Source organism: Neopelma chrysocephalum, unplaced genomic scaffold (assembly GCF_003984885.1).
Source record: "Neopelma chrysocephalum unplaced genomic scaffold, ASM398488v2 Primary Assembly neopelma1_70, whole genome shotgun sequence".
Classification (NCBI taxonomy): domain Eukaryota; kingdom Metazoa; phylum Chordata; class Aves; order Passeriformes; family Pipridae; genus Neopelma; species Neopelma chrysocephalum.
In genome coordinates, this window is record NW_020897730.1 from 8,792,674 (window position 1) to 8,816,333 (window position 23,660).

The 23,660-nt window shown below is 42.5% G+C and overlaps 2 protein-coding genes across 4 annotated transcripts in view; one reads left to right on the plus strand and one right to left on the minus strand.

Annotated features, from left to right (window-relative positions):
• OTOS (otospiralin) overlaps positions 1–9,811 on the minus strand; it is a 34,924-nt gene extending 25,113 nt beyond the window's left edge. The window contains exon 1 of the mRNA XM_027686142.1: positions 9,723–9,811. Within this exon, the coding sequence (XP_027541943.1) occupies positions 9,723–9,758 (36 nt within the window). The 5' untranslated portion in view covers positions 9,759–9,811. The remainder of the gene's footprint in view (positions 1–9,722) is intronic.
• The window catches only part of LOC113969039 (glypican-5-like), a 395,727-nt gene continuing 375,871 nt past the window's right edge, over positions 3,805–23,660 (plus strand). The window contains exons 1-2 of one of the 3 annotated variants that reach the window (XM_027686131.1): positions 3,805–4,062; positions 17,050–17,235. In XM_027686131.1, coding sequence (XP_027541932.1) covers positions 17,145–17,235 — 91 coding nt within the window. In that variant the 5' untranslated portion in view covers positions 3,805–4,062; positions 17,050–17,144. Of the gene's footprint in view, positions 4,063–4,109; positions 4,199–17,049; positions 17,236–23,660 lie in introns of those variants that run through there. The other 2 variants (XM_027686134.1, XM_027686132.1) reach the window with 2 other exon arrangements.

A 23,660-nucleotide genomic window follows, 5' to 3' on the forward strand; every position in this document is an offset into this window, starting at 1 on the left:
AAAGAACTGAGGCAACTGAAAGGAAATTCTACCCCACAATCTCTGGTTTTCCAATCTTTGGAGCCAAAAGCAATGGCATCATTGTCCCAGCCCTGGCTGTGAGAATCCCTCTCAGTCTGAAGTAAAGGTCTGTGCACTTGCCTTTCATTCTGATATATTTGAGCTGTCCCTGTTTTCTGTCTTTAAACTAATAGGTACCCCCTACCAGATTCCCTGTCTTGTCCTCTCCCCCACCTCTTCCGTGACCAGGAATTTGTGCAGCAGCTTCAGCTACCCAAGGCTGAGCAACAGCACTTGGCATGAGTCTTCTTGCATGGAACTAATAAAATTGTCCTGGCCACAAGTTGTGTGAAATACTGCAGAGCACCTGCAGATTTGAATTAAGTTGCCCCTCCTGAATTGTGGTTCTCCAGTTAATCTTTACACTGGGCACATACATCAATAGCACATAGTTCATACATGGTGACAGCAGTGCTAAGAAATGATAAGAAAATTAGGACTGAAGCTGGATTGAATTTTTAAAAAGGCATAAAGCCAGGCATGAATATTTACTTGTTTTCTTTTGTATTGTGCCTGACCTTGGCCCAGGTTTTGGATGCCTCCATGAGACTTGAAATCATCTTGTCAAACCCAAACCTCAGTTTTTTCTGGAGAGTTTGAGAAGGATTTTTGTTCCCTGTCACTTGTATCAATTTTCTGAAACAGGTGCTCATTTCTTTCATACCATTTTCCTGGCCTTTATTAGCCACAAGATCCTAAAGCCATCAAATGCTAATCCTGACTCTGGTCTCAGTCTTCAAAGGTAGCAGGGCTAAAGCACTGCAGGAGATGCAAATGTGTGGTACTGCTGGTTCTGGGGGTCTTGACTGCAGTGTAAAACCAGCAGTGAGGGGAGAACTGTGGCGTTTACTGGACTTTAATATTGATGGATATGTGACTGCAAAGGCATGCTGTCAGTGCTCAGCAAAGGCTTGGCCCTCCCTGCTCAGAGTGCCAAAATTAAAAATCATTGACCTGTCTGTTTTCCTTACTGCAGATGTCAGGCAAGGGCCCCATCCAGTATGGGTAAGGATGACAACTGGGCATGCTGCTGCAAAGGAGACATTCCTCCCTGGAGTGACACCCTTATTCATTGTCTCACTGAGGCAGATGTCCTAAAACAAGCAGCCCTACTCATAAGTGTAAGGTAGATTTTGCTGCCCAGCCCATGTGCTGCTGAAGGACTGGTGCACAGCTGTGCAGAGCAAGTTTTTTCCTTACTTTTGGGTAGGTTTTAACCTGAAATATTTGAAGTGATTACCTTACACAAAGTTCAGAGTGATACTTCAGGATTGCCAGTTCTCCCTCTGGAGAGGAGTGCCTTCCCTGTTTGCTTCCAGATTATCTGAGCTCACCTCACATACCCAGTTCTATTGCTGTTTTAGAGGGTATAGGTTGAGAATGAGTTCATTATCCTACTCCTTAACCTTCTTGCAGCAGCAAACTATAGCATTGTCAGTAGAGAGCATGGCAGGTTCTTCTAGGTTAACAGCCTGAGCACACGGGGAAAATGTGGCACTTGTGCTCGTGGATACCAAATCAAAATAGTACCACTGAACTAAAAAGGTTGAGGGTCTAGTCCCAGTGGAGCTGACTGCAGGTTTAGTGTGAAATGATGTTGTGCCTTCTGCATGTTAGTTTTTGAAGAACGTCCTTAACTCATTGGGGTTTGTCTATCCTTTGAAGTAAACTTTGTGCTCTCAGGCTTTGTGGCAGAATTCATTCTTCAGTGACTTCACAAAAGCTTCATTGTTAATATGGCCATATGTTGTCTGATTATCCAGCTGCCTATGTAACTCCCACATGTTTTCTCCCAGCTTGGTTGCTTATTTACTGTTCCCTCTGCTAGGCTAATGCTGCCACCTTAATGGCCCTATTCATCTTTTTTCCCTCCACAAGCATCACTGTTCCTGTTCTCACTTTTTATGTGACATGCCCCATTAAGTCGTTCCCTTTGCCATCAAAATCCTTTCTCAAACGTTTGGGTTCTTCCAATACTGCTGAGTCCATCTTCCCTATTTGTGCACTTGTGCAGGTGGGATGGCATGTGTTGAATCACAACAAGGTGTCATTTAGAGGCACAAGAAGTGACTCCTGCTTGTGGCTGTCCACAGCAGGGCTGTTCCTAGGCCTGCATTCTTACTGAAGGCTTCCTCTCAGTTTGCCTGTTTCATGTACAGCAAAGACTGTGTTTGACTTTGTCTGAGGTACTGTGGCACTGCTCCTGTGCTCCCTAGCACAGCAACAGCCCTGGGAAGGACTAGGGTCACTGATTTCAATGGCTTCTGTCCCTGGAGTGCAAGTGGTGTAAAGTAACTGCAGAGCAATAGCACTTCTGTTGCACAGTTTGGTGTCAAAGTCTCTTGTTTTGACATCAGGAGATTGAAACTGGAGGTTTTGATAGAGTGAGGAAAAGGTGGGGAATGGCTTGTAAAAAGAGAACCTTGCAGAGCTGGTGGTTGATATATCTCATGATGCTTCACAGGTACTTGGGAATTTTACCTTTATTGCAAGCTCCCCGGGGGAAGCTGTGGCTGAGTTAAATTAACATCCTCGAGCACTGTCCTGGTTAACCAATGCCCATGTTTTGCCTTGTCTGTATGTGATTGTCATTGACCCACTGCTTCTGAGTGCCAGGAGGGCTCTTCCCCCTCTGTTAGTGCAGGGTGAGTTATTGGGCAGCCACCACCCAGGAATAGCTGTCTGAGGGCGGGGTCATGGTGAGCAGCAACTGGGGCTATTTTCAGATAAATATTGTCTGCACTCTCACTTTTGTCCTTGAGAGACCGACTGGGAAGCCACTTTTTTCTGCAGTTGGTTGAAAATCACATCAAACAAATAAATGTTCTGGCTGTGCTTAGTGCTATCCTGGGGGGAGGAAAGTCAATTAGGCAGCACTAAAATAAATGTGGAATACTTTGACCAATCTGGCATGAAACAAGAATACCCGAGGTATGTCTGAGTGTGTCTTGTGAGTAGTGTTACAGCAACATACAGTGCTAGAGACATCGGCATTCGAGGTGGGGATGGACAGGCTAATGCTGGAGTCTGTGCTCATCCAAAGGCAGATTCCAGGTCCAACACAGGGGAGGCTGCTTTGCCAGTCTAGTTCAGACAACAGTCCTGCAGTGTGCATGCAGGCTGTCTGCAGGCTTGGTTTAAGAGCATTTTAAGTATGTTGCCCTTGGTTTTAGTTCCATGGATAATTTTAGAAAGCATATGCCTGGGTCTCTAATTTCCAAATTACTGCTGCTGTTTCCACGTGTCAGATGGTATCTGTTCTTTCCTGACAAAACTTTCTCATCATCACCACTGACACTCAATACTTTTGCTCCAGTGTTGCTTCTTTTAGTTCCTGGGAAAAGTTGCAGAGCTTGCTCTGCTGGCCGATGTGCCAGTGGGAAGGGAGGTGGCAGTGGGAGCAGAGGCACTTCTGTGTGTTCATTGCTTTTTTGCCTATTGTTATGGAATGGCAATATCCATACTTCAGCACAGGATACTAAGGGGGTATTGGGAATGTCAAAAGTGCCAAGTTCAAATGTAGAAGTTTGCAAGTGTGGTTTTAGATGTGCAGTAGGCAAATGCAAGCTGAGATATCTGTGTTCTTGACTTCAGTTGCTCGCAGTCCATGTGCAGATGTTAATTTGAGTTCACCCTTTCAGCCTCGCTTCCATCGTAGTGCTGCCATCACCTTTGTTTCCATAGCAACTGGAACAGGGGTGTGTGTGCATACAGCCCAACAGCCCCCAGGTGACAGTTTGGGGCCCCAGGGTGCCCCATCAGCCAGCAGTGGACCTGCCTGGGAAGTGCTGCTTGTTCATACTGCAGGGGTTTAAAGAAACTACTTTAAACCTGATTTTCTGCATAGTCAGAGATGGAGCTGGAATATTCTGAGTTGGAAGAGACTCACGGGGATCATCAGGTGCAACTCTGAAGTTAATGGCCCATGTAGGGATCAAACCCACACCCTTGGTGGTATTAGCACCATGCTCTGACCCACTGAGCTAATCTCTGGACCTTCAGGTAAAGTGGTCTAGTGCCCCTTCTAAAGGTCATCAGAATGCAAGTACCATGGACTAAAATTTTCCAGTTGCCATATCTGCATTAAGCTGGATGTTTTTGGGAAACTTCAGCAAGAATGGTGCGTGCATTTATACAGGTACCGTTTGTTTTATTAACTTTTCTTTATAAAGATATAAGACTACTGAGCTGTGGGCTAAAACGGGATGTTTTGGTTTAATGGGGTGGCCTCTGCTCCTGTGGGGAAGAGCCATCCGAACCTGACCAAGTGAGAGGTCTTTACATGCTCTCCAGTCTTGCAGACAGAATTGATTTGGTTTGATAGCTGCCTCCCAGTTCATCCTGGCAATGCCTGGGCTTAGTTCCAAGGGTACATAACCATTTCCCCAGAAATGTGTTTTTCCACATCCTTTTCTAGTGGCCAAATGACATCCAGGAGCTCTAGAGGATGAGTGTGGCTGACCTGCAAAAAGGATAAAAGCTAAATGGAGAGATGGGAAAAGAAAACTAGGAGTGAAGAGTCTCATGACTTGGATATTTGTATATCCATTATCTTTCAGTCGGTTCACAGAGTCCTAAACATCATCTTAAGCCAGGTTTGACTATGTATTGTTCTATGTCAAGAACCAAATATCACATCAAGAGGTTTGAAATCTGGTGTTAGTTGGCTGAGATGAAGCTCTGGAGTGCATTATCTTGGGTGCAGAGTCTGTTTTCTATACACAGAATAAAAGCACCTCATATCCCTGTTTTATTGTAAAAATAATTTGTTTGAAGTGCTTGGATGCAAGAGCTGAGCACTGGAAGAGGCTGTAAAGAAATATTTTTCTTTAATGCATGCTTTGAGCAGTGTGCAGTAAAGAGGAGCAGGGGGTAAGTACTGGTCAACACAGGTGAAATGTAATATTGTCATTTATTCTGTGTCTTAAATAAATTCCTCTCTTAAATGAGACGGGGAACTTCTGGGGAAAAGTAGATGTGATCATGTAATTAGACTGTATCATCATACAGGCTTTTCAGGAAGCAATACAAGAGCTCAACGGATCTCTGAACTATTGGACACGTGGCTTTGCAACCTTGCTAAAGTGTTTTTAATATAGATAGGTGTGGTATAATGCCTCGGACTGAAATAGCCCTGGTTGCTAAGATTGACCTTTTCATTGCTTGTTCAGCATCTCTGTGCCAGTTAAATGTGTTATTTCTATAGGAAGATTAAAATAGAGTGAAGAAGCAATTTCCAGAAGGATTTTGAGCACTCTTTGATGGGGACTTCAGTGCTTCTGAAAACTATCTTAGTGTAAATAGTTTTCTCCTCTTTGCAAATACCATGACGTTTTGGCACTGTAGGGCAGTAACCTACACTGCACTAATTTAAGAACCTGATGTAAGCCCAGACTCATACAAAAGTTTGCTGGAAACTTCTTTTCTGTAGTGTGTTGTGGTCAGATGCATGAAAAAAAAGCTGTGGAATGTGGGATATGCCATCATGGACTGTGCTGTTCAGCTCTGCTGGTTAGAAGAGGGTTTATGGATATTTTGTGGCTGAGCACTCTGCCTGTGCACCAATTATGGATGTTGTAGGAATGTTTTGAGATGGAACAGAAGGAAGGGGTGGGCTGAGTTGAGAAAATGGTGTCACAGGAATGTCTAGTGTACAATACATAGCAATGGGTCCCTCCTTGGGGAAGAAAGGACTGTCAGTTGAGGACTGCATCTCTAGCAACAGCTCCAAGGGAAGGAAATGTTTTCATTGTGTCTTTCCTTAAATAGTCACTATGGTTTGGGGTTGAAAGAAGATTGTTGCAAGATGAAGTTTCCCCCTTGATTTTTTTTTTTAAACTTTAAAAGTATATTGAAAATAGGCTTTAAAAATACCTGGTGTCTACATGTGTGTGCACACTCCCTCCTCCTCCACTTGATTGTTACAAGGAAAAGCTCCTAGTTTTGCAAAGAAATAACACCAGAGCTGACAATGCTTTCACTGCAAGATGCCCATTATTTTCAATGTTTTCACCTGGTCCCTTGGAAATTGTATGTCACGGTCTAATGCAGGTCTCATTCTCATAGTGTGTCCACCACTTTCAGATAGTCCCCACTCTTTCCATACCTGTATCTCCCTGCTGTTCTTGAGCCATAATTAGCATCCTGTAATGCACAGTAATGGGATGAGTCATATCACCTGCTCTTCAGTGCTCAATGACACCATCCCTCAGGGCTGTGTTTCCAGTTTGCTTTGTTCTCCAAGTTCTCCAAGCTGCTGCTGTGTTACCTTGAAATGATTGTCTGACTGTAAATGAGGCTACAGTGGTGTAGGTGAAGGTTAATTTAATTTTGTGAAAGGCTGGAATGCAAAATTATGACAAGCAAACAGACCTGGTGGTTCTTGTATAGCTTTACAGTGCCTTACACCGGCAAGGGTGCTGCCAGCCCAGCTCTTCTCCCTCATCCTGTCCTGTTGAGGGCAAGGGAGACTCCAGCCTCTTACAGGCTGCCCAGGGAAGTGCTGGAATCACCATCTCTGGAAGTATTTAAAAGGCATGTAGATGTGGTGCTTAGGGAACAGGGTTTAGTCCATGGTTTAGGATTGGTAGTACTGGGTTAACACTTGGACTTGATGACCTTAAAGGTGTTTTCCAGCCTACGTGATTATATGAGTCTACCTGAGTGAGGACAACAGGACTCAACTGATGAGCTTTTCTGTTATACAGGCTTGCACTTCTCTAGATCCTAGATTTGTGATAACAGATTTGCTACACAAAGAAGTGGATCTGTTTGCAATTCAATTTGGGTTTACGAAGACAGTCTTGTATAAGCTCATTCTGGCTTTATGTGGCTATAAATGATGCTTGGCATTGTAGCTGGCATAGGAAGGACATTGCAGCAGAAAAGATGTAACGTTGTTTTTTTCTGCCAAGACATGATTTTTAGGAAAAACAGCAGGAACAGAACATTCAGCAGCCCTTAATTGTGACTTTAAAAAGTGCAGATGTTGGGAAGTGCTTTTGGAGCAATGTTTTTGTAATAGTTCTGCACAGTATGAGCTGCATCTGAACTACTGAAGGCTTTGTGAGTTTGTTTTGTAATCTAGACTCAGTTCTGCATCTTTTACTGCCACCAACTAGATTTTTGTCAGTTTGGCACATTTGAAAGTCTTTCAAGCCTCCATGTGGTCTGACCTCCAAAACTGAGTGTTGTGTGCACAGACCTGACCGAAACATCTCATTAGGCTGGGTTGTCCTCTTCTATGAAAGTTATCTTGGGTTCTGTTCTCCCCAGCTGTGAAACCTGGGGAATGAGAGAAGAATCGAGGAACCCTTACCCTCCTGGTTCCTTTTTCCAGAGTGAAAAGGCTGGAAAGGGCTTCCTGGAGCTTTGCAGTTGGTTCAAAGATTTGTCCCAGCTGAGGCTCTGCACAGGCACCTGTACTCTGAGGTCCCTCTGGGAAGTCCTGGGTTTTCAGTGGAAGTAGAGGTGTTGTCAGACCTGCTGATCGTGTCCTTCATGAAGTCCATAAGGGAAGCTGCTGTGGACATCAGTTACCTTGGCCACCCATGAAGTTTTGTGGCTGGAAGGGTCCACAGGTGCTAAACCAACACGAGCCCCCAAGAGTTCAGTGTCCCCTCCTAAGGTCCCAGTGCAGTAAGTCTCCAGCAAGACTGGACTAGAAGATGGAATTGCAGGAATATGTGATATAAGAGATTAGAGCTGGAGCCTCCAGGCTTTAGCATTTACTGGCTAAGAATGTTGCTGGCTGTTTGAGGGAAGGCCACTGACAACACCATTTTTTGTGCTCATTTTCTTTGCTGCTACTAATATTTGAAGTTCTGGAATTCAAAACTAGATTTTCCCTTGGTATGAAATTGTCTGGGTGGTGTGAAGCTGACCACCCAGAGAGCAGAAATCCAGTGCATCAACAGAAAGAGAGGTTTCTTTTTTTTTCAATGTAATGCATATTTACCAGTCAGCATGTCTGACAGGCTTTTAGCAGTAAATATCACTTGAAACCAACTGCTAGAATCCCTGTCTGTACTAACAGAAAGGAATGAATGGAAAAGGGAACTCACATTCCAAATCCTTCCAGAGTAAGTTATTAAAAATAACAAAGTTGGAGTAGCACTGGGAACAGGCTTATCAGCACCTGGAGAATGATGAATTTCATGATTGCTGAAAGCTGTTTGTTCTGTTGTAATTAATGTTAGTATCTGGCACATGCTGACCTTGGAAGTGGTCAGTGGTCCCAATAAATGCTTATTGGGAGGAAGCTGACTCAGTTCTTTGGATGTATAAACCTGGGAATCTCAGCGCTGAATAGTTTTGACAGCTATCATATGCTACCTCCTCTGACTTTACTCCCCACTGTCTTGTTTTTTTTTCCTTATGTCAACCTCAGATGTGGAAATTTATGTGCAGAAATGGTAACAGATAATTTCTACAGTTTTTCTATGGAAAAATCACAGATCCTATTGGAGAGAAGAAAAGTCTTACTGAAGGGCTGGCTGGGAGACAGGTCTTGAGTTCAGCCCCAGGCTCAGCTAAGGGCTTTGTGAGTAATCTAGAGGCAAATTGGTTAATCTGTCTGTTCCCCATCTACAAGCGCAGGCTAATAATGCCTCCTCTAGACACACAGCATCAGGGATCTGGAGGCCTTGAGTTTAACTTGGAAAGCCACTGTATTTCTACAGGAAAAACAGCAAGACAAGACTAACAGATGGAGCACATTGTTTCTCAAACAGAGTTTGACAGGGCAAAGCTTTAGTCCATTTGGGGGACAGGAGGAATGAAGGCAAGAGCAAATGCACTCACATAATCTCCTTTTTTAGCTCTGCTCAACTGCGGCATCAACTGTATCTGCTTAACCTCTGCAGCTGGGGGCTCCTGCTTGAGCTCAGGCAGGTCCTGCTGTTTTATCACAGAGGAGTTCTTTGAAGTTGCTCTTGTGTCTGTGTGTCAAGGTGATTACACTGCAGTGCATCCAGCTGAGATAGACTTCAGGGGCCAAAAAAGTATTGCAATAACCATTTTAATGGCTGTATCTGGTCTTGACCCGTATGTGCTCCAGTTACTGCTCAGTGTCCTGCAGCTACAGCATCTCAGTAAGTTGGAGCCAACCTGGCCCATGCCTCAAAAAGTCAGATGTAAACTTTTTAGGTACATAATTCTCAAGCTTAAAAGCTTAGTTTTAGGCTGTGACTTATTGCGCTGCCTCGATGTGCAGCAGAATGGAAGGAGTCCTGCCCCAGGACTCTTGGGTGCTATACCAACTGTGCTTCCTGTAGGTTAGTGATGCAGCATATGATTATACATTTATATTTTGATAGTGTTAAAGACCCACATGTTTAGTGTTCTTTTGTGCTTGGTGCTGTATAAATGTATTGAAAGTGATGATCTCTGCATAAAAAGCTCTTAGTCTCATGACAAGTCAAAATGAGAATAAACCAGGAAAACCCCCCAGATTAGATGACTGGGAGAAAAAATTATGGAAACTTTGTTACTTAGTTGAGATTAATAACTGCCATATATTTGGAAATGACACAGGTTTCAAACCTCCCCCCTCCCTTAAAAATAGTCTTCCCATAGCAAAACAATAACAAGTGTTTGATCCAATCTTCTGCTGCTGTGGATTAGGCATGTCTGCACTGCAAGACTAAACAATCTATACTTACCGAAGGAAGCTTTAAATGAGCTCCTTTGGAGGCCATTCGCAAGCAGGTGAGGACACACTGTGGGCTGCAGATGGCTCTCAGCTTTTGGAGTGATATGTGGGGTTTCTGGGCTGAGCCTTGTGCTGCTGTGAGGTGCAGCACAGACAAAGCAGGCACTGCTTTCTCTCCTCCTCCTCCTCCTGCACTGGGAGCAGAACCTGGCCCAAAACAGCGATAAAGCATCTGTCCCAGCACAGATGGGCTATTGCTGCAGCAGCCTTGGGGCGAAGGGATTTTGGAGTGGGGGGGCTGAAGAGGTGCTTCTGAGATAGCCAAGAGGGTGTTTCTTCTGCAAAGATGATTGGAGAGGAAATTTGGGACATGCAAATATTAAGGGGGGAACTGGAAAAGCACTGAGATGAGTTGGGGATGGAGGCTTGAGGTTTCCTTGATGCTGTATGTGGGGGGTGTCCATGTCAATATTTGGCAAGGGACACAACAGCCCTGTGGCTTTCCTAAGGAGAACCAGATCCTGCTAATGCTTCCTTGCGCTGGAATATGTGGGAGATTGGGCGCTGCTACTGAGTTTTTCAGAGTTGTGCTTGCTTGTGGAATTTAATAGCAAGACTCTTCCTAGTTAAGATAAAAGTGTGTGTCAGCGAGAATCACTTTAATCCTCAGGTCTCTTAGTTCTCAGATTGTCTGTGCTTCCTTTGTAGCAATTGACACTCATTATGTCACAAGTGCAAATTGCCACAGCGTGTTTTCTGCAGTTTGTAATGAGAAAAGAATTCAGATGACATCAATACCTCATCATTTTGCACCGATTGTTAGTGGGAACCAACAAAACCAGATACAGCTTTTCTGTATTAAGTGTACAAACAATCCATGGGATCAAAACCACTGACTTAGCCGTGTCAGATTTCATGATTAAGTCCATGTTTCTGGGACAGAAAGCGAACACAGCTGAGATTTTTTGGAAAGCCCTCTCTTCTAAAGGGGCAGTGCTGCAGTGTGGGGTGTCTAAATGGCCCTGAACAAGGTAGGGTATTTTTCTGGTTTGGGAAGGGTTGTAGTGTGGTGGGCACTGCCTTGGTGAGCCCCTTCTGTTAGAACACTGCTTCTCTGCATTTGAGTTTGACTGTTTCCCCACCCTGTTTCATAGGGAGTTGTGTACTAGGAATTTTTTGAGACCTGATCTTGTCTGCAGGAGGTCAGTACTTTCCCTGGAAGATATTTACCCGCAGTGGCTGGGGAGCACATTCTCCAAACACAGACAGGGAAAGGCATGTGTAGGGCAGCTCTGGCTGGGAGCAATGGGCCCAAGGTCCGCAGGGATTCTTTTGGGAATTGTGGGAATCACTTCTGCAGGGGTCTCCTGCTAACAACCCTAACACACTGTGTGTGGAAAACGTGTTGATAAGGGAAACCTCTTCCAGTACAAGATATTGCTCAGTTTGAAAGAACTAAAATAAGAACAATGCATTTATTTTAGTAATAGTCCTATGTAATACTAACAGGAGTCACGAGATGGGGCTATTTTAGCTAAATCTCCCCAGTCCTGTGTCCTTGGCTGTTTGGGCAGTTAGATGGGAAATCCCCGTGTCCGTGAGGATGAGTTTGGCTGGAAGGTGAGCCCAGCACCTGCGGGGTGTGGGTACCGGTGTCTGGGCAATCCATTGTTCATTTGTGCAGATGCAGCTCTGACAGAGGCTTTCCCCCATGCAAAAGCCCAAAACGGTGAGTCTAAACTCGAGACAGGGGTTTTCCTTCTCTCTCACTGCCCCTTTGCACAATGAGCCTCAGGACAGAATTTCATCCTTATCCTTGTGTATAGGGCGGGTGAGTTTTCCTAGTGGAAGTCTTCTGGTTCATTTGACAGAGAATCCTCTCCACACAGCCAGGAAAGGGGTTAAAAGCACATTCAGTTCAGTGTTCAACATCATTAAACAGTCACATCTTCTCTTTAAAATGTAGCTTTAAATAAATCCTCATTCTTCTACACTGCATGTTGCTAGATGCAAACAAGCAGAACTTTCTCCCCAGGTACTGTGTGCCTCTAAAAAAAGGCTGAAATAAGAGATTTCTGTGATCTGAAACACCTAATTTAGGCTCTGAGGGACTCTGCCATCTAATAGGCTCTTTGCTCCAGACCTCAGAAATAATTTTTTTAAATTGTATTAAAATAGCAGATGTTAAAAATATGCAGTTTAAGGCTCCCCTCCCCGTTCCCAAAGGCACAGAATAATAGATAACATTAATATGACATCTGAGTCTGTGCCTTTGTGCAACTGAACATGGTATCTGGAATAAGTGATGACAAAGAAACCAAATTGAATGTGGCTAGGAAGATTTTGGCTGCATCTGCAATTCATCTCCTGATTTCTTTTTCATTATGAGGGAAGAAACACAGTGAGTGCTGTAACGAGCACCAGGCACTACAGGTTGGATTTAGCCCTAGTGTAAACTCGAATGGATCCTCTGTGGGCAGAGGTCCCTGTTATATGTGGATTAACAGCCAATTATGCTAATTGCATTCCCAGCTGAAGCACAGAATTGGCCAGTGCTGTTTGTTCACTGAGTATCAGCTCATTGAAACAAAAGAAATGTGTGATGTCTGTGGGGTGTGTGCAGAGATTTTTAGAGGATACTCACAAATTGCAAACACTCCCATCACGTTCTTTGCCTTGCACAGGGAATGAGCTAATACAGAGCCTGCTGCAGGATTGATGGCCAGGAATAGTGGATGTCAAGATATTAGCAGAGCTGCTGTGGCTTTTTATATATGTGTGTGTAAATAAGTCCTCTAAAACACAGTGCTTCCAAAACAAGTTGGAGTGACCTTGTAGCTTTGGGTTGTCTTGAAGAATGGTCAATCCATGTGAGTTGGGCAGCCACAATTTGTCCTCTGTGTATAAAAAGCAGAAGAGGAGGACAAGGCTGTCTCTAAAACTCCCTGAATGTAAAATACTATGTAGAAGGGAGGTTTGGGTGAGAGGAAATGCTGGACTGAAAACAGGAGGAGACTGGAAACTAGATAGCTTGCTGTCTTGGCTTATAGCTTGGGACACAGGAATTCCAGGCTTCTGTCGTGGGCATGAGTCATACTTAAGTATGTGTGGTTACAGCAAAAAAAAATGCAGACGGCTGCAGAAAATAATGTTTATACAACGCTCACTTAGAAATGTGTTCTTTGCAGTTGTTAGGTTGCTTGAAGCATGAAGGCCTGAGAAACCTGCACATTCTTCAGGGTTTGTTCCCAAATATGTGTTGATGGGTCCAAGTAAACCCAAGGTCTGGGGGGTTTTTGCAGTTGTCTGCTCTTACAGGAAGCTTGATTGCTGCACTTCTGAGGGAAAGATCCCAGGGAAGAACAGATTCCTCCTGTTATGCTAACCCAATCCCACTGAAGCCAGTCCAATCATGTCAATGTAAATGAAGGAAGAATTCAACCTGTGGTTCTCTATAGTGCATCTCAGGGCCCAGTATGTGGTGAAAAATGGGTGTGTTGTATGGATGCAGGTATGCCAGTTGTATACCAGCATCCAGTGTACTGCTGCTTTTGTGTTGTAGCATCCACGAGCTTCCTGAAACACTTTACTTAGTGTGTTTGGAATAGTGGTTAGGGTTACCCCAGTAACTCAGAAGTACAGGATTTTTGCTCTACTAATCTACTTTTCCTCTTAAAATATTAATAAATAAAATGTTGTGTTCCTATAACATTGAAGCACTAAATGTTTTCTGAAGGTTTTCTCTGACTTAATTGCACTGTCAGGTGTAAAATTTCTATCTGTCATAGAAATTCTCCTAAGAAACCTATTTTAATCATTCTTTGCCAAATACAAGCACATTTATCCACAGCTGTTATGATAACTCCTAAATGAAAGTAGAGCTGACACATTTGTCCAGGGAATCTGGGCTGTTCTTGTTAGATACATGCTAAGGATCAGATGTGCAACATCTGTTTGCTTTATGTTTTTTTTTTTTAAAGGGGCTTTTCAGTGAAGTAATGCACAGTTCATCTTTTAGAGTAACTCTGTCATTACGAAGTTGAATGTCCTACATTGCAGGGAGAGGTTTCATCTCTCAGCTGAGGGAAGGGCAAGGAAGGAATGAAGGCAGCATTGGTGACTCAAAAGAGAACTGGCTGATGACATGTGCTCAGTGGCTGCCTGCTGTGTTTCACAGCATGGAGACCATGTAGACACTGTCATCTGAGTTTAGGTTTTATAGCCCTACAATTCTACAGTGCTTGCACTGGCTTGGTTAAGAAGATTGAGTTTTATGAGGCACATTATAAGGCCAAATGCTTGATGTTTTGGGTGTGTCATGCCTTTAGAAGTGAAGGTGCAGCTTTCAGGTGCAGCTGCAGCAAAAGGATGTGTTTTTTCAGTGGGGAAGCAAAGGCCCAGCCATGCTGTGGAGGGCGAGAGCCTTGGGATGGAAATGCTGCTGCTGTAGTGTGGTAGTGTACAATAAAGAAATCAACCAAGTGCAGGTTATCCCTAGAAGGTATATTCAGGTTGAGTTAGAGAGTAATTAATTTTGAAATTTGATTCCTTTTCTCTCTGTAGACAATAGTGTATTCTTTGTGGGGTTTGGCTGTAGTCACTGAAGCATCCAAAACCTGAACAGCACAAACTCCTTGTCTCTTAAGGTGCCTTTCCTTCAGAAATTGTTTGGGTAGATGTTTTGGTGCAATGCATGTGGAAAGTATAAAGATGAGGTGCTCTATAGATTGCTCCCTTGTAGTAGGGCACAGTCCTGAAGGACTGGCACTGGTATAATCAAAGGGCAGCTAATTCTGCAGCTCAACCCAGCCTATGCTTTAGTATGAAAGGAAGAGTAGTAGTGGCCTTAAATTCATTTTTGGGATACTGATGTAGGTCTGCTCTGATCTCTGCATCATATAAACCTGAGGAAGCTAAATACTGTGTTGCATTACCCTTTAAAATTAGGGTGAAGGTAATGCATGTTGAAGTGCTCAAAAAATAGTTGTCAAATGATGCTCACTAAAATATGAACTATCTTACCAGTTGCTGCTTTTTAATATAGTAACCATGGGAATTATTCATGGCCACCTAGGTTAACCTGGCACAAAATACTGCATGTCCGCACAGAGAAAAATCCCACTACTTGTTCCTCTACAGTGTAAAAGATTTAAAATTACATTTCCTCGGTGTTATATATAGACTGTAGCTGAGAAGTTATTTCAGTCCTTTAGTATTCTAGTTGTACAGAAAGCTATAGTTATACAGTGAATTAAATGCAAAAAAGATCTTTGTGAATGTGACAGTAAAATAACAGTTCTTGAGTACTTGGGTCAAGAAATGAAAATATTCAAATTTTCATAGTGGCAGTTCTCTGCATGGTAGTTTATATATCAAGGCTGCCCCTGAGATGGGTCAGCTGTGCTGTAATTAGGACTGTAACAGAAGGGCTGCTCAATAAAGAAGGTAATTTAGGTAACTCATACAAAAGGTGGGAGGAAGGAAGCAAAATAACCTTGTTTTGCAAATAAGCTCCCTGAATTGAGCAAGGACATCATAGCATAACAACAAGGGTCTGAGCTGTTCCCTGTTCCTTCCTTACTGAGGCAGCAATGCTGGAGCCAGATTCCAAGTGCTCATCTCCCAGGGACATTTTCAGAGGAAGCTCTGAGGGAAGTTCTCTCTGTGCCTTTAGCTAGAAATAAGAATAAATGCAGTGAATGATATGATGCTGACTTTATTTTTTATCTGCAATAGCAACTTGGTTTCTGCTCCTGTAACCTCTTCCCTGATACACTGTAGGGAATGATTCAGAAACCTGACCACTACTTCTGTAGCAATTGCAATAAATCTCATCTGTAGCTTCCAAAGTCTGTCTTCAAGGGCAACAAACCAACCCTGATGCTAAAGCCACATCACCCCAACGTAACCAGGAGAGGTTGCAGGCCAGGAATTAATTGTTTAAAATCACTTACAATTTCACCACACTGGACAGAGGCTGAACTGCTTTTATGAAGCTTCCTGCTGAGTGATGGGGGGACATACAGCACATGTTCCTCCACCTCTTTAGGGGCCTTTGGAATCGGCACAGGGGTTTGAACATGCATGTCAGGCTGGATAGCTCTGACACTTAGTATATCTGAATGTTTCTCTCTTTTTTTCCTAACCCCAGAGCATGTCTCACTGATGGTCAGTGAGCCTGAAGTGCCTTGATCTGTACAGCCTTGGCTGTCTGAGGCTCCATGTGTGAAACACATAATACAGCACTAGGCAAGCCCTGAAGATACTCCCAACTGCAGTTTGTAAAGCCACGTGTAAAGAAACTGGTAACAAGAGTTAACTATGAAAAAGAATCTAAACAAATAAGGAAGTTTCAGTCTTATAGTTACCTACAAATATTTCATTCTGCTTTATCCTATACTCACTATCACCCAATGGACTGAGAAGGGGAGAATATCAGACATTAGCTATATAAGGTTTCCAGAAATAATAAGATGACTAAAGTAAGCATTTTTTCACTCAAATCTTATTGAAATATGTCCTAATTGGCCCTGTGTGCAAGCTTAATTTTCTGATGGTTTTATTGCCAATTATTTATGCAGTGAGTGGGGCAAAATGTTCTTAGGAAACTATCATGTTCTCTAGCCTTTTTGTAGGCTTCCATTCTTGCCTCTTGGGGGTTTTTCTCCTTGCTCCTAGAAACCGGACGCATTTTCTGAGGCATCCAGCACAAGTTTGAAAAACTGAAGCCAGACTCCCCTAAGGAAAATTCCCACCCAGAGTTAGTCCAGCTGCACTTGCTTTAGAAACCCATCAGGATACTGTTCTTCTTAGGAAGGCAGGACAACATTGCTAAGGATATTTTCAATCCTTAAAAAAAGATTTACTGTGGTTTCAGTAAGCAAACACATGGTTACAGCATGGTTACATTTGTCTTAAGGCAAATTGAAGTAGAGGGGATTCTGCAAGTATAAAACCAAGAAATATAAAACCTATTTCTTCTATGAGTGGTAAAAAGAGAGGGAGTAACTTATAAATTACCAGACAAAGAATAGCTTACAAATTCCGGGGAGTCTGGAATGAAGTGAAAGCTAAATAACTATAAATGCAGAAGCCATTGAGTTGTACATCCGGTGAGGAACTTGTCTTTGTATCAAATTATTGTGTACTTCATATGACAGCTACCCAATGGCATTAACCTTTAGTATGTTAATAATCTCCTTTGATCTATGGGAGTTTTAAACTATCAGGAATGTGTTCCATAACAGAGATAGTACCTTGTTCAGGTAGATTGGCATCCCCACAGGAATGACAAAATATAATTTTAGAAACAGTTCATTTTTTTTTTTCTTTATCAGTGTTGTCAGGGCACCAGGAGAAGTTGCAGAAGAACCAACCTTTGAATGACCATTAATATTTGAGTTCAGAGAACCTTTTCCAGTTTCCTGCCTGCATGCAGGTATCTGTTCTGCTCCAGCACCTAAGAACCTGCTGCTGCTGGGTGGTTAACAAATGCACTCACCCAAAAAATACACTTAGTGAAGGTGACTTTTGTATTCATACATCCACTCAACTTCAGTCTTCAAATGTTAGATATCAAATCTTACATGGTACCTATAGCAGTCTGAACCTCCATGGTTGTGTTCTGGAGAGCTGCTGGAGCCCTGAGCTTGAAAGCAAGATTGTGCTGTGACTCCTGGACTCCTTTTGGCTGTAAATCCTCAAAAGCTAGGGGAGTTACCTCTTCAGAGACAGCTGGGACTAGGTTGCAAATACACTGAAGAAAGTCAATTTGCATATAATAAGTGAATAGACTTGTCCTTTGTGTGATTTGATGAACTCAACATCAGTTTCTGCATTACGCTGGAGTCTTTAACAAACAGGAGCAATCTGGAATGGTTGTGAACCTTTCTGTGAGATGATGTTGCTAAGCTGTAAGCACAGCACACAAACACCAAGCTGCTCTGCAAGCCCAGTGCTTTACAGATAATAAGTTTACCAAGAAAGGCTGATGCACTGCAGCTGCCTCCACTTTTGACTCTTAGCTCTTCATTATTGTTTTGGTCTCTATTCTGATGGAGGTGCTTCCCTAATTTTATGCCCTTCTTGCTACACACTTACCAGCAGTTATCCAACCCTTATTTTACCATCTACTCCTCTAGCACTGAGGATGCTGTTTAAACTCCTGTTAGAGGTCTGATGTACCACCAGGAGAATCCAAGGATTTTGAGATGTCAGAGGGAAGTATCTTCTGTCCTGAAATGATAAATAGGTGTGTTGTAGTTTCTTAGCTTAAAGATCTGACTCAGGCTTGGCTCTCTCACAGGGTAACAGCCTCCTAAACCAGGATCCCCCTGACTCAGGTGCTCTCTGTAAGCTGGATCTATTTCAGGTCTTCTGATTCCTGTGATACAGCAACAGGCTCTCAATATTTGAGATAAGTTTTCAAAATCCAACTCAGACATGGTCCTTTGAGGCTTCTACTGGCCAGTGGCTTTTACTGGCCAGTCTTCTGAGATGAAAATACTGCAGGAGTTTCCCTTCAATTCTGTGGAGGATGGGTGCCAAAGTTAGTGAGCAATTTTCTCTTGATACTCTCTTAAACCCAATATTATTTATCAGTAATAGTGCTAAACATTTACCTGATGGTGACAGTATCTACTGTGTGGAAAGTGTCTTAGACCTGTTATGAGACTGTGCATTCATTTTGAAGTAAATTATCACCATTAAAACACTTGGAAGGGCAGGAGGGTGTGTGGTGGAACCCTGTTCTTCATAAACATTGTGTAAGTTCAATTACACTTCAAAATAAAATGAAAATTACTATGAGGAGTTTCTTAAAGGAAACCTGAAGGATTTTGAGGGTTCCACAGAGAACACTATTTGTTTCCACTAGGATAGCTTTGCTTTAAACCTACCTGGATGATACTAGAAAAAGGGAGTTGTAGGCACACCTCAACAGGTGGGCCTGGGAATGAGATGGCTTGTGCACTTTGAGAAGTGAGACCATAAAACCAAACCCTTGGAGGCCTCTTAGCTCTAGCAATGGCTTGTTGGAGGTCCCAAGTTCTGCTCTCAGCAGCTGTATTGTAGTTCCTTGGCATATCCAATGCACTGCTGCCACGTTTGTCCTTCATCCTCATGGTGATATGAGAGTCATGGCTCTGGCCATGCCCCTTGGAATGACAAGCCCTGGTGTTACTCTAGGCTTGCACCAGGCAATCCCAATGTTGATCTGCTGCACAATTAGGAAAATGCTTTCCCAGAAGTTGCTCCGGTGAAATTTGAAAGGAGAGTTGTGACTAGGAATATGCTTTTAAAGAGATGAGGAAATTCTAATTCAATTGGATGGTTCCCAGTATTGAAAAACAAGGTATAGACCCCCATAGGACTCTGGATTTTCGTTCAGAATTGGTTTTTAAGTATTTGGAGCAAGCTGCCTAATGTAAATATCAATTTCTGTGGAGTGAATAAATTGTATCAGTATGAGGGAGAATCTGAGACAATACTCTGCTGCATGCTGAGCTACTGCTTAATGCATCTGTTCTGTTTTCAGGTTATTTCTAGGTTTTCTCTATGTGCTCCAAAAAGCAAGAAATTCTGCTGGCAAAACACTGTTGTTCCCTATATAACATCACAGGAAAAGCTGGCAAATAAACCTTGTGCCAGTCCATTCAATGCAACCAGTTGGGCAGCTCTGTTTATTGAGCAAAACTTATAAGCAAAATTGACTTCTCCATAATTTTTTCCTTCTGTTTAATTTCTAAGTTCAACAGATGCATTTCCTTTAAATATGAAAGTTACCAGATGATAAAATCCTAGTTAAACTCTAAGGAGGTTTTTTATTTTTAGTGTTTGCTTCCTCTAGATCAGTGAAAACAGCACAAATGAGAATGATGTATAACATCCTCCAATATGTTCATCATCCTTATTCCCCCTCAGTGGGAGTTGCTTCCTGTCATTTAGTTCAAAGACATATATAACAGCTCCTCACAGTATTCCTTTTAATAATGAGTTGCCAAATTTTTGCAGGCAGTAGGCGTGTTGAAGTTTCACTCATTGTGAATATTCTCCACCATTACTTTTTGACCTTATTTATGTTTTCATTAATCAGCTAAATCAAATTATCATTGGCTGTTCAAATGGGTTTGCATACAGTTTAGGTCAAATGCTAAACTTGCTCAATAAAATAACTGCAGCAAGGCTCCTGCCCTGCTTTTTTGTTGGTCTTTACTTGAGCCTGAGCTGGGCCAAGCTCCACGACAATACAAGGCTTTGTGCTCTCAAGAGCGAGTTACCTGTCTTGCATCTGATTTCCTACTTTGTTGTTGTTCCATCTTGTTTGATGAGTACTAAAGGTTAATTTAAACTGCTAAATTTATCAATTTTTTTTCTCAGTAACTTTATTACTAATTTACATCTCATCACGTTAACATGAATGTGTTGGTGTGGTAGCTCCACAAGGTTGTAGCTGGTCCTGCTTCACCTCTGAGCTGGAGGGGTCAGCTCTGGTGTCAGCTCCTGACCTGATTATGGAGACTGCAAACAAAATGCCTGTGAGCATCGATGTGAGGGGGGTGGTGGCACAGACACCTTCTCATCAGGAGCTGAACTGAGATCACTGCCTCATTTCCCAGAGGTGGCCAAAGAGCCCTCACAAGACAAGTTCAAATTTAATTTGGAAAGAGAATTAGAGCCCTATTGGGTGTTCTGTGAACTTCCCAGTGTATCCCAGTTAATAACTGTTGTTCCAATGAGACCCAAATCAGGGGGAACAACTATCAGTGTCCTCTTTCCTAGCTGAGAGTAATTAAATATTTTTCTTTCAGTTTGTTGTTGGCAGTGGACAGAGGGGCAGTGCCTGAGCTTCAGTAAAGATCTAGAGAGTTGAGTATGTGATTGCCCACCTACAGAGTTGCATATTTTGGTTCCTATCTAAGCATCTGATGAAATGCCTTAAACGAGCACAAAGCTAGGTTTTCTGCAGGTGTATTGTAGTAATCTTCTGTATGGGTTTTAACTGTTACTTCATCTGCAAAGGTATTTAATGTTTTTCCTTTTTTTTAAGATTTCTTTCTTTTAGTAATTAAGCATATGCAAAGTAGAAAAGCCAAAAAACCCCCCAACAACCAACCAAACCACACAAATACTCAGACTCCCTAAGCATAATTCTCTTCTGGTTATCTCTAACCTGTCCTTGACCGGCCTCTGTCTTATTTGGTCATTAACACTGAGATCTGAAAGTTCAATTTTTAAGGTAGAGCTGGATTCTGATTTCTTACTTGCTTGCCTTAGGATGAATCTGGATTCTTAACAAAGGAACTAGGTGTCTAGATGGCAATCCCAGTGAGATCAGTCAAGTGTGTCATCTTGCTGATGCCTCTACCTGAAAACTGAGAGGATGATGAAAACGGGAAGCTGTTTTTGGAGCAGATGAGCAGCATAGAAGCATGAGTCATCTTTGTCACGGCAGGGTGTTGTAGGGAAATTGTGTTAAAATAGGTTTTGGGAGAAAATGGTTATTTTAGAAAATGCATGGGAACCAGTGATCAGTTTAGTATCAATATTACAAAGGATTGAGCAGGCAGGGTGTGTATAGGCAGTTTATCATTCCAAGGTATGAATGTGTGAAGAAGCCACATGTCACAATGTTAGCACTGCCAATTTTATTTCTTGCCTTTTTCTGGGATGGAAGTGGTTACCTGCTCTGTCCTTGTGCTGACAATGTTTCTAACCATTTGTTCATTATGTGCCTATTCAGTCTCCACTAATGGTTTGCTTTGTCTTCAAATAATCTTTCTGTATCCATTAGCAAGTTGTTCTCCCTAATTATATTTTGAGTAGTGTGTTACTCTGATTTGTCCCATTAGTTAGCTGATGACTTTGAGCCAACACATGTAATGGGGGAAGACAAATAAACAGATTCATAAAGTCATTGGAGCAGCTAAATGTGGGTAAATTCCTACCAGGGATTTGCACATCTTAACAAAGGAGGCTGTTTTTCAGTGAGGTAAATGTTAACTCATTCATGTGGCTTTTGTAAAATCCATTTAGTGTTTACCTGTGTATTTAAGTCCTTTAAATACCCTTGCTTGAACTTTCTAGTTCCTAGAGGTATACATTTTACTTCCAGGTCAAGAAGCAATCTGTTAAGTCTTTCTGTATAACAAAAATATGTAAACACACACATATACACATGCATATATATTGAGCCCAGACCTCAGTTATTGCTACTCATACACTGAGTTCATGACTGTCAGCTGTTTATCCTTCATGTGTCCATGCATGCAGATTCCAGATCTCAGTTTTTATATATAAAAAACCCTTTGTTAATATAAGCAGACATAGAGAAAGCCTTACCTTTGGATAACATCTGTGTCAAGCTGAGTTTGACCATGACTTGGGGGAAGAAAGATTCTGGGAGTTTTATTGATAGCATATAAACATTACTGTTTCCTTGATCTATGTGAAATATAGATGTTGACAAATACAAGTTAGATTGAGGCATTTGAACGGGATTATGTGTTTTTGTTCTTTGTCAAATGTGTAGTTTCCTTTTTGACTCATAAGAAACAGGCAGTTCATCTCTCTGTAGCCCATGTAGCCTTAGTCTTGTTTGAGATAAAAGAAATTGCCATTTTTTTCCATCTTCTGTCTCATTGATTGTACTGGAATTTCACCCCAAATTAATGTCTAAAGTTTTGGAATAGTTTTTGTTTTCTTAAATTGGTCCACTGAATTTCTGGAAAATTTGAACCACTTCTAGTGTGGGAGCCAGCAAAACTATGAATCCATGTGGTAACATTCAGATGGAGATCACTGACATGATCTCATCCTACATGTAACTTTTGATGTTTGGATGTCAGCAAGGAAGCTGATGAGTAGAAGAACAGATTCAGTATCAGAAAAGTTACCCTTCCTCTTGCTGAGGGTTTTTGTAGTTGAAGAACCCTTCAGCTCCTTCCTCTCCCAGTAAAAATCATGTGTCTCAAAAGCTAAAAATGACTAATGCCAAGCCTGTTCAGAAGCCATCAGCTCATCCTGATATCAGTTGGCACAGCTTGTGCCTGATAATATGCCTAGGACTCATCAGCTGTGACATCTCGCTCCAGGAGTATTTTGTCTGATTAGTCACATGAAAGGGAATTTATGAGTACAGGACAAAGAGTGCATTGTTTTTCTGTTCATACTCAGTCTTACAGGACTGATCATTGCTACTTTTAAAAGGCCTACTTGAAGGTCTCTACTTGGTAGTGTACTGTGCATCCAGAGATGAGCTTTGTTGGAAGTCAAATCAGCCAGGATTGGCAGACAGGTACGACAAAATTCTTCTTGCTAATTGAATGGCACTTTACTGCTTCCCATATCCTCCTCCCCTGATGTGAGACCTCTATTGGTAGTTCTTAGTCTCTTCTCTCATTCTTCAGCTGGTTTTGAGGTCATGGTAGTCCCAAGTGACTTATCCTGTTAGTCATTTCATGGATTTGCCATGATTCCTTGTGTGCTCAGTGCATGTGTAGGTACACACAGTCTGATTTCTGTATTAGCTGTTCACTGCTGTGGTTGCAGTCTGAGCAGTTATCTGTGTTGCTTGTTGGTTTTTAATTCTAGTGTTTGTTTTGTGAACTTCAGAAATACAAGGATTAGGTGGTATTTGTATCTGACTCTCCAGGCTGACTTGCTACAGGAGGGCGCAGGACACTTTCCCCGAAGCTGGCACTCAAGGCTGTGCATGTATCACAGAACTGTGCTATCTGGGTGTTAAAGGCCTGTTTAACATCCTTAAGGCACTCTGTCTTCTCATTCCGAGTGTGTGGTGTCCATCACTTGTGGAAGAGATGGAATGAGAGGCCCTTTTCTCACCAGTGATCCCGCCAGAGCTGCACTGGTTTTCAGCTGGGTCATGTCCGTGCTGTGTGCTTGGAGACCTTCCCCTGGCACCTGGTGCAGCTCCACTCTGCTCAGGCTG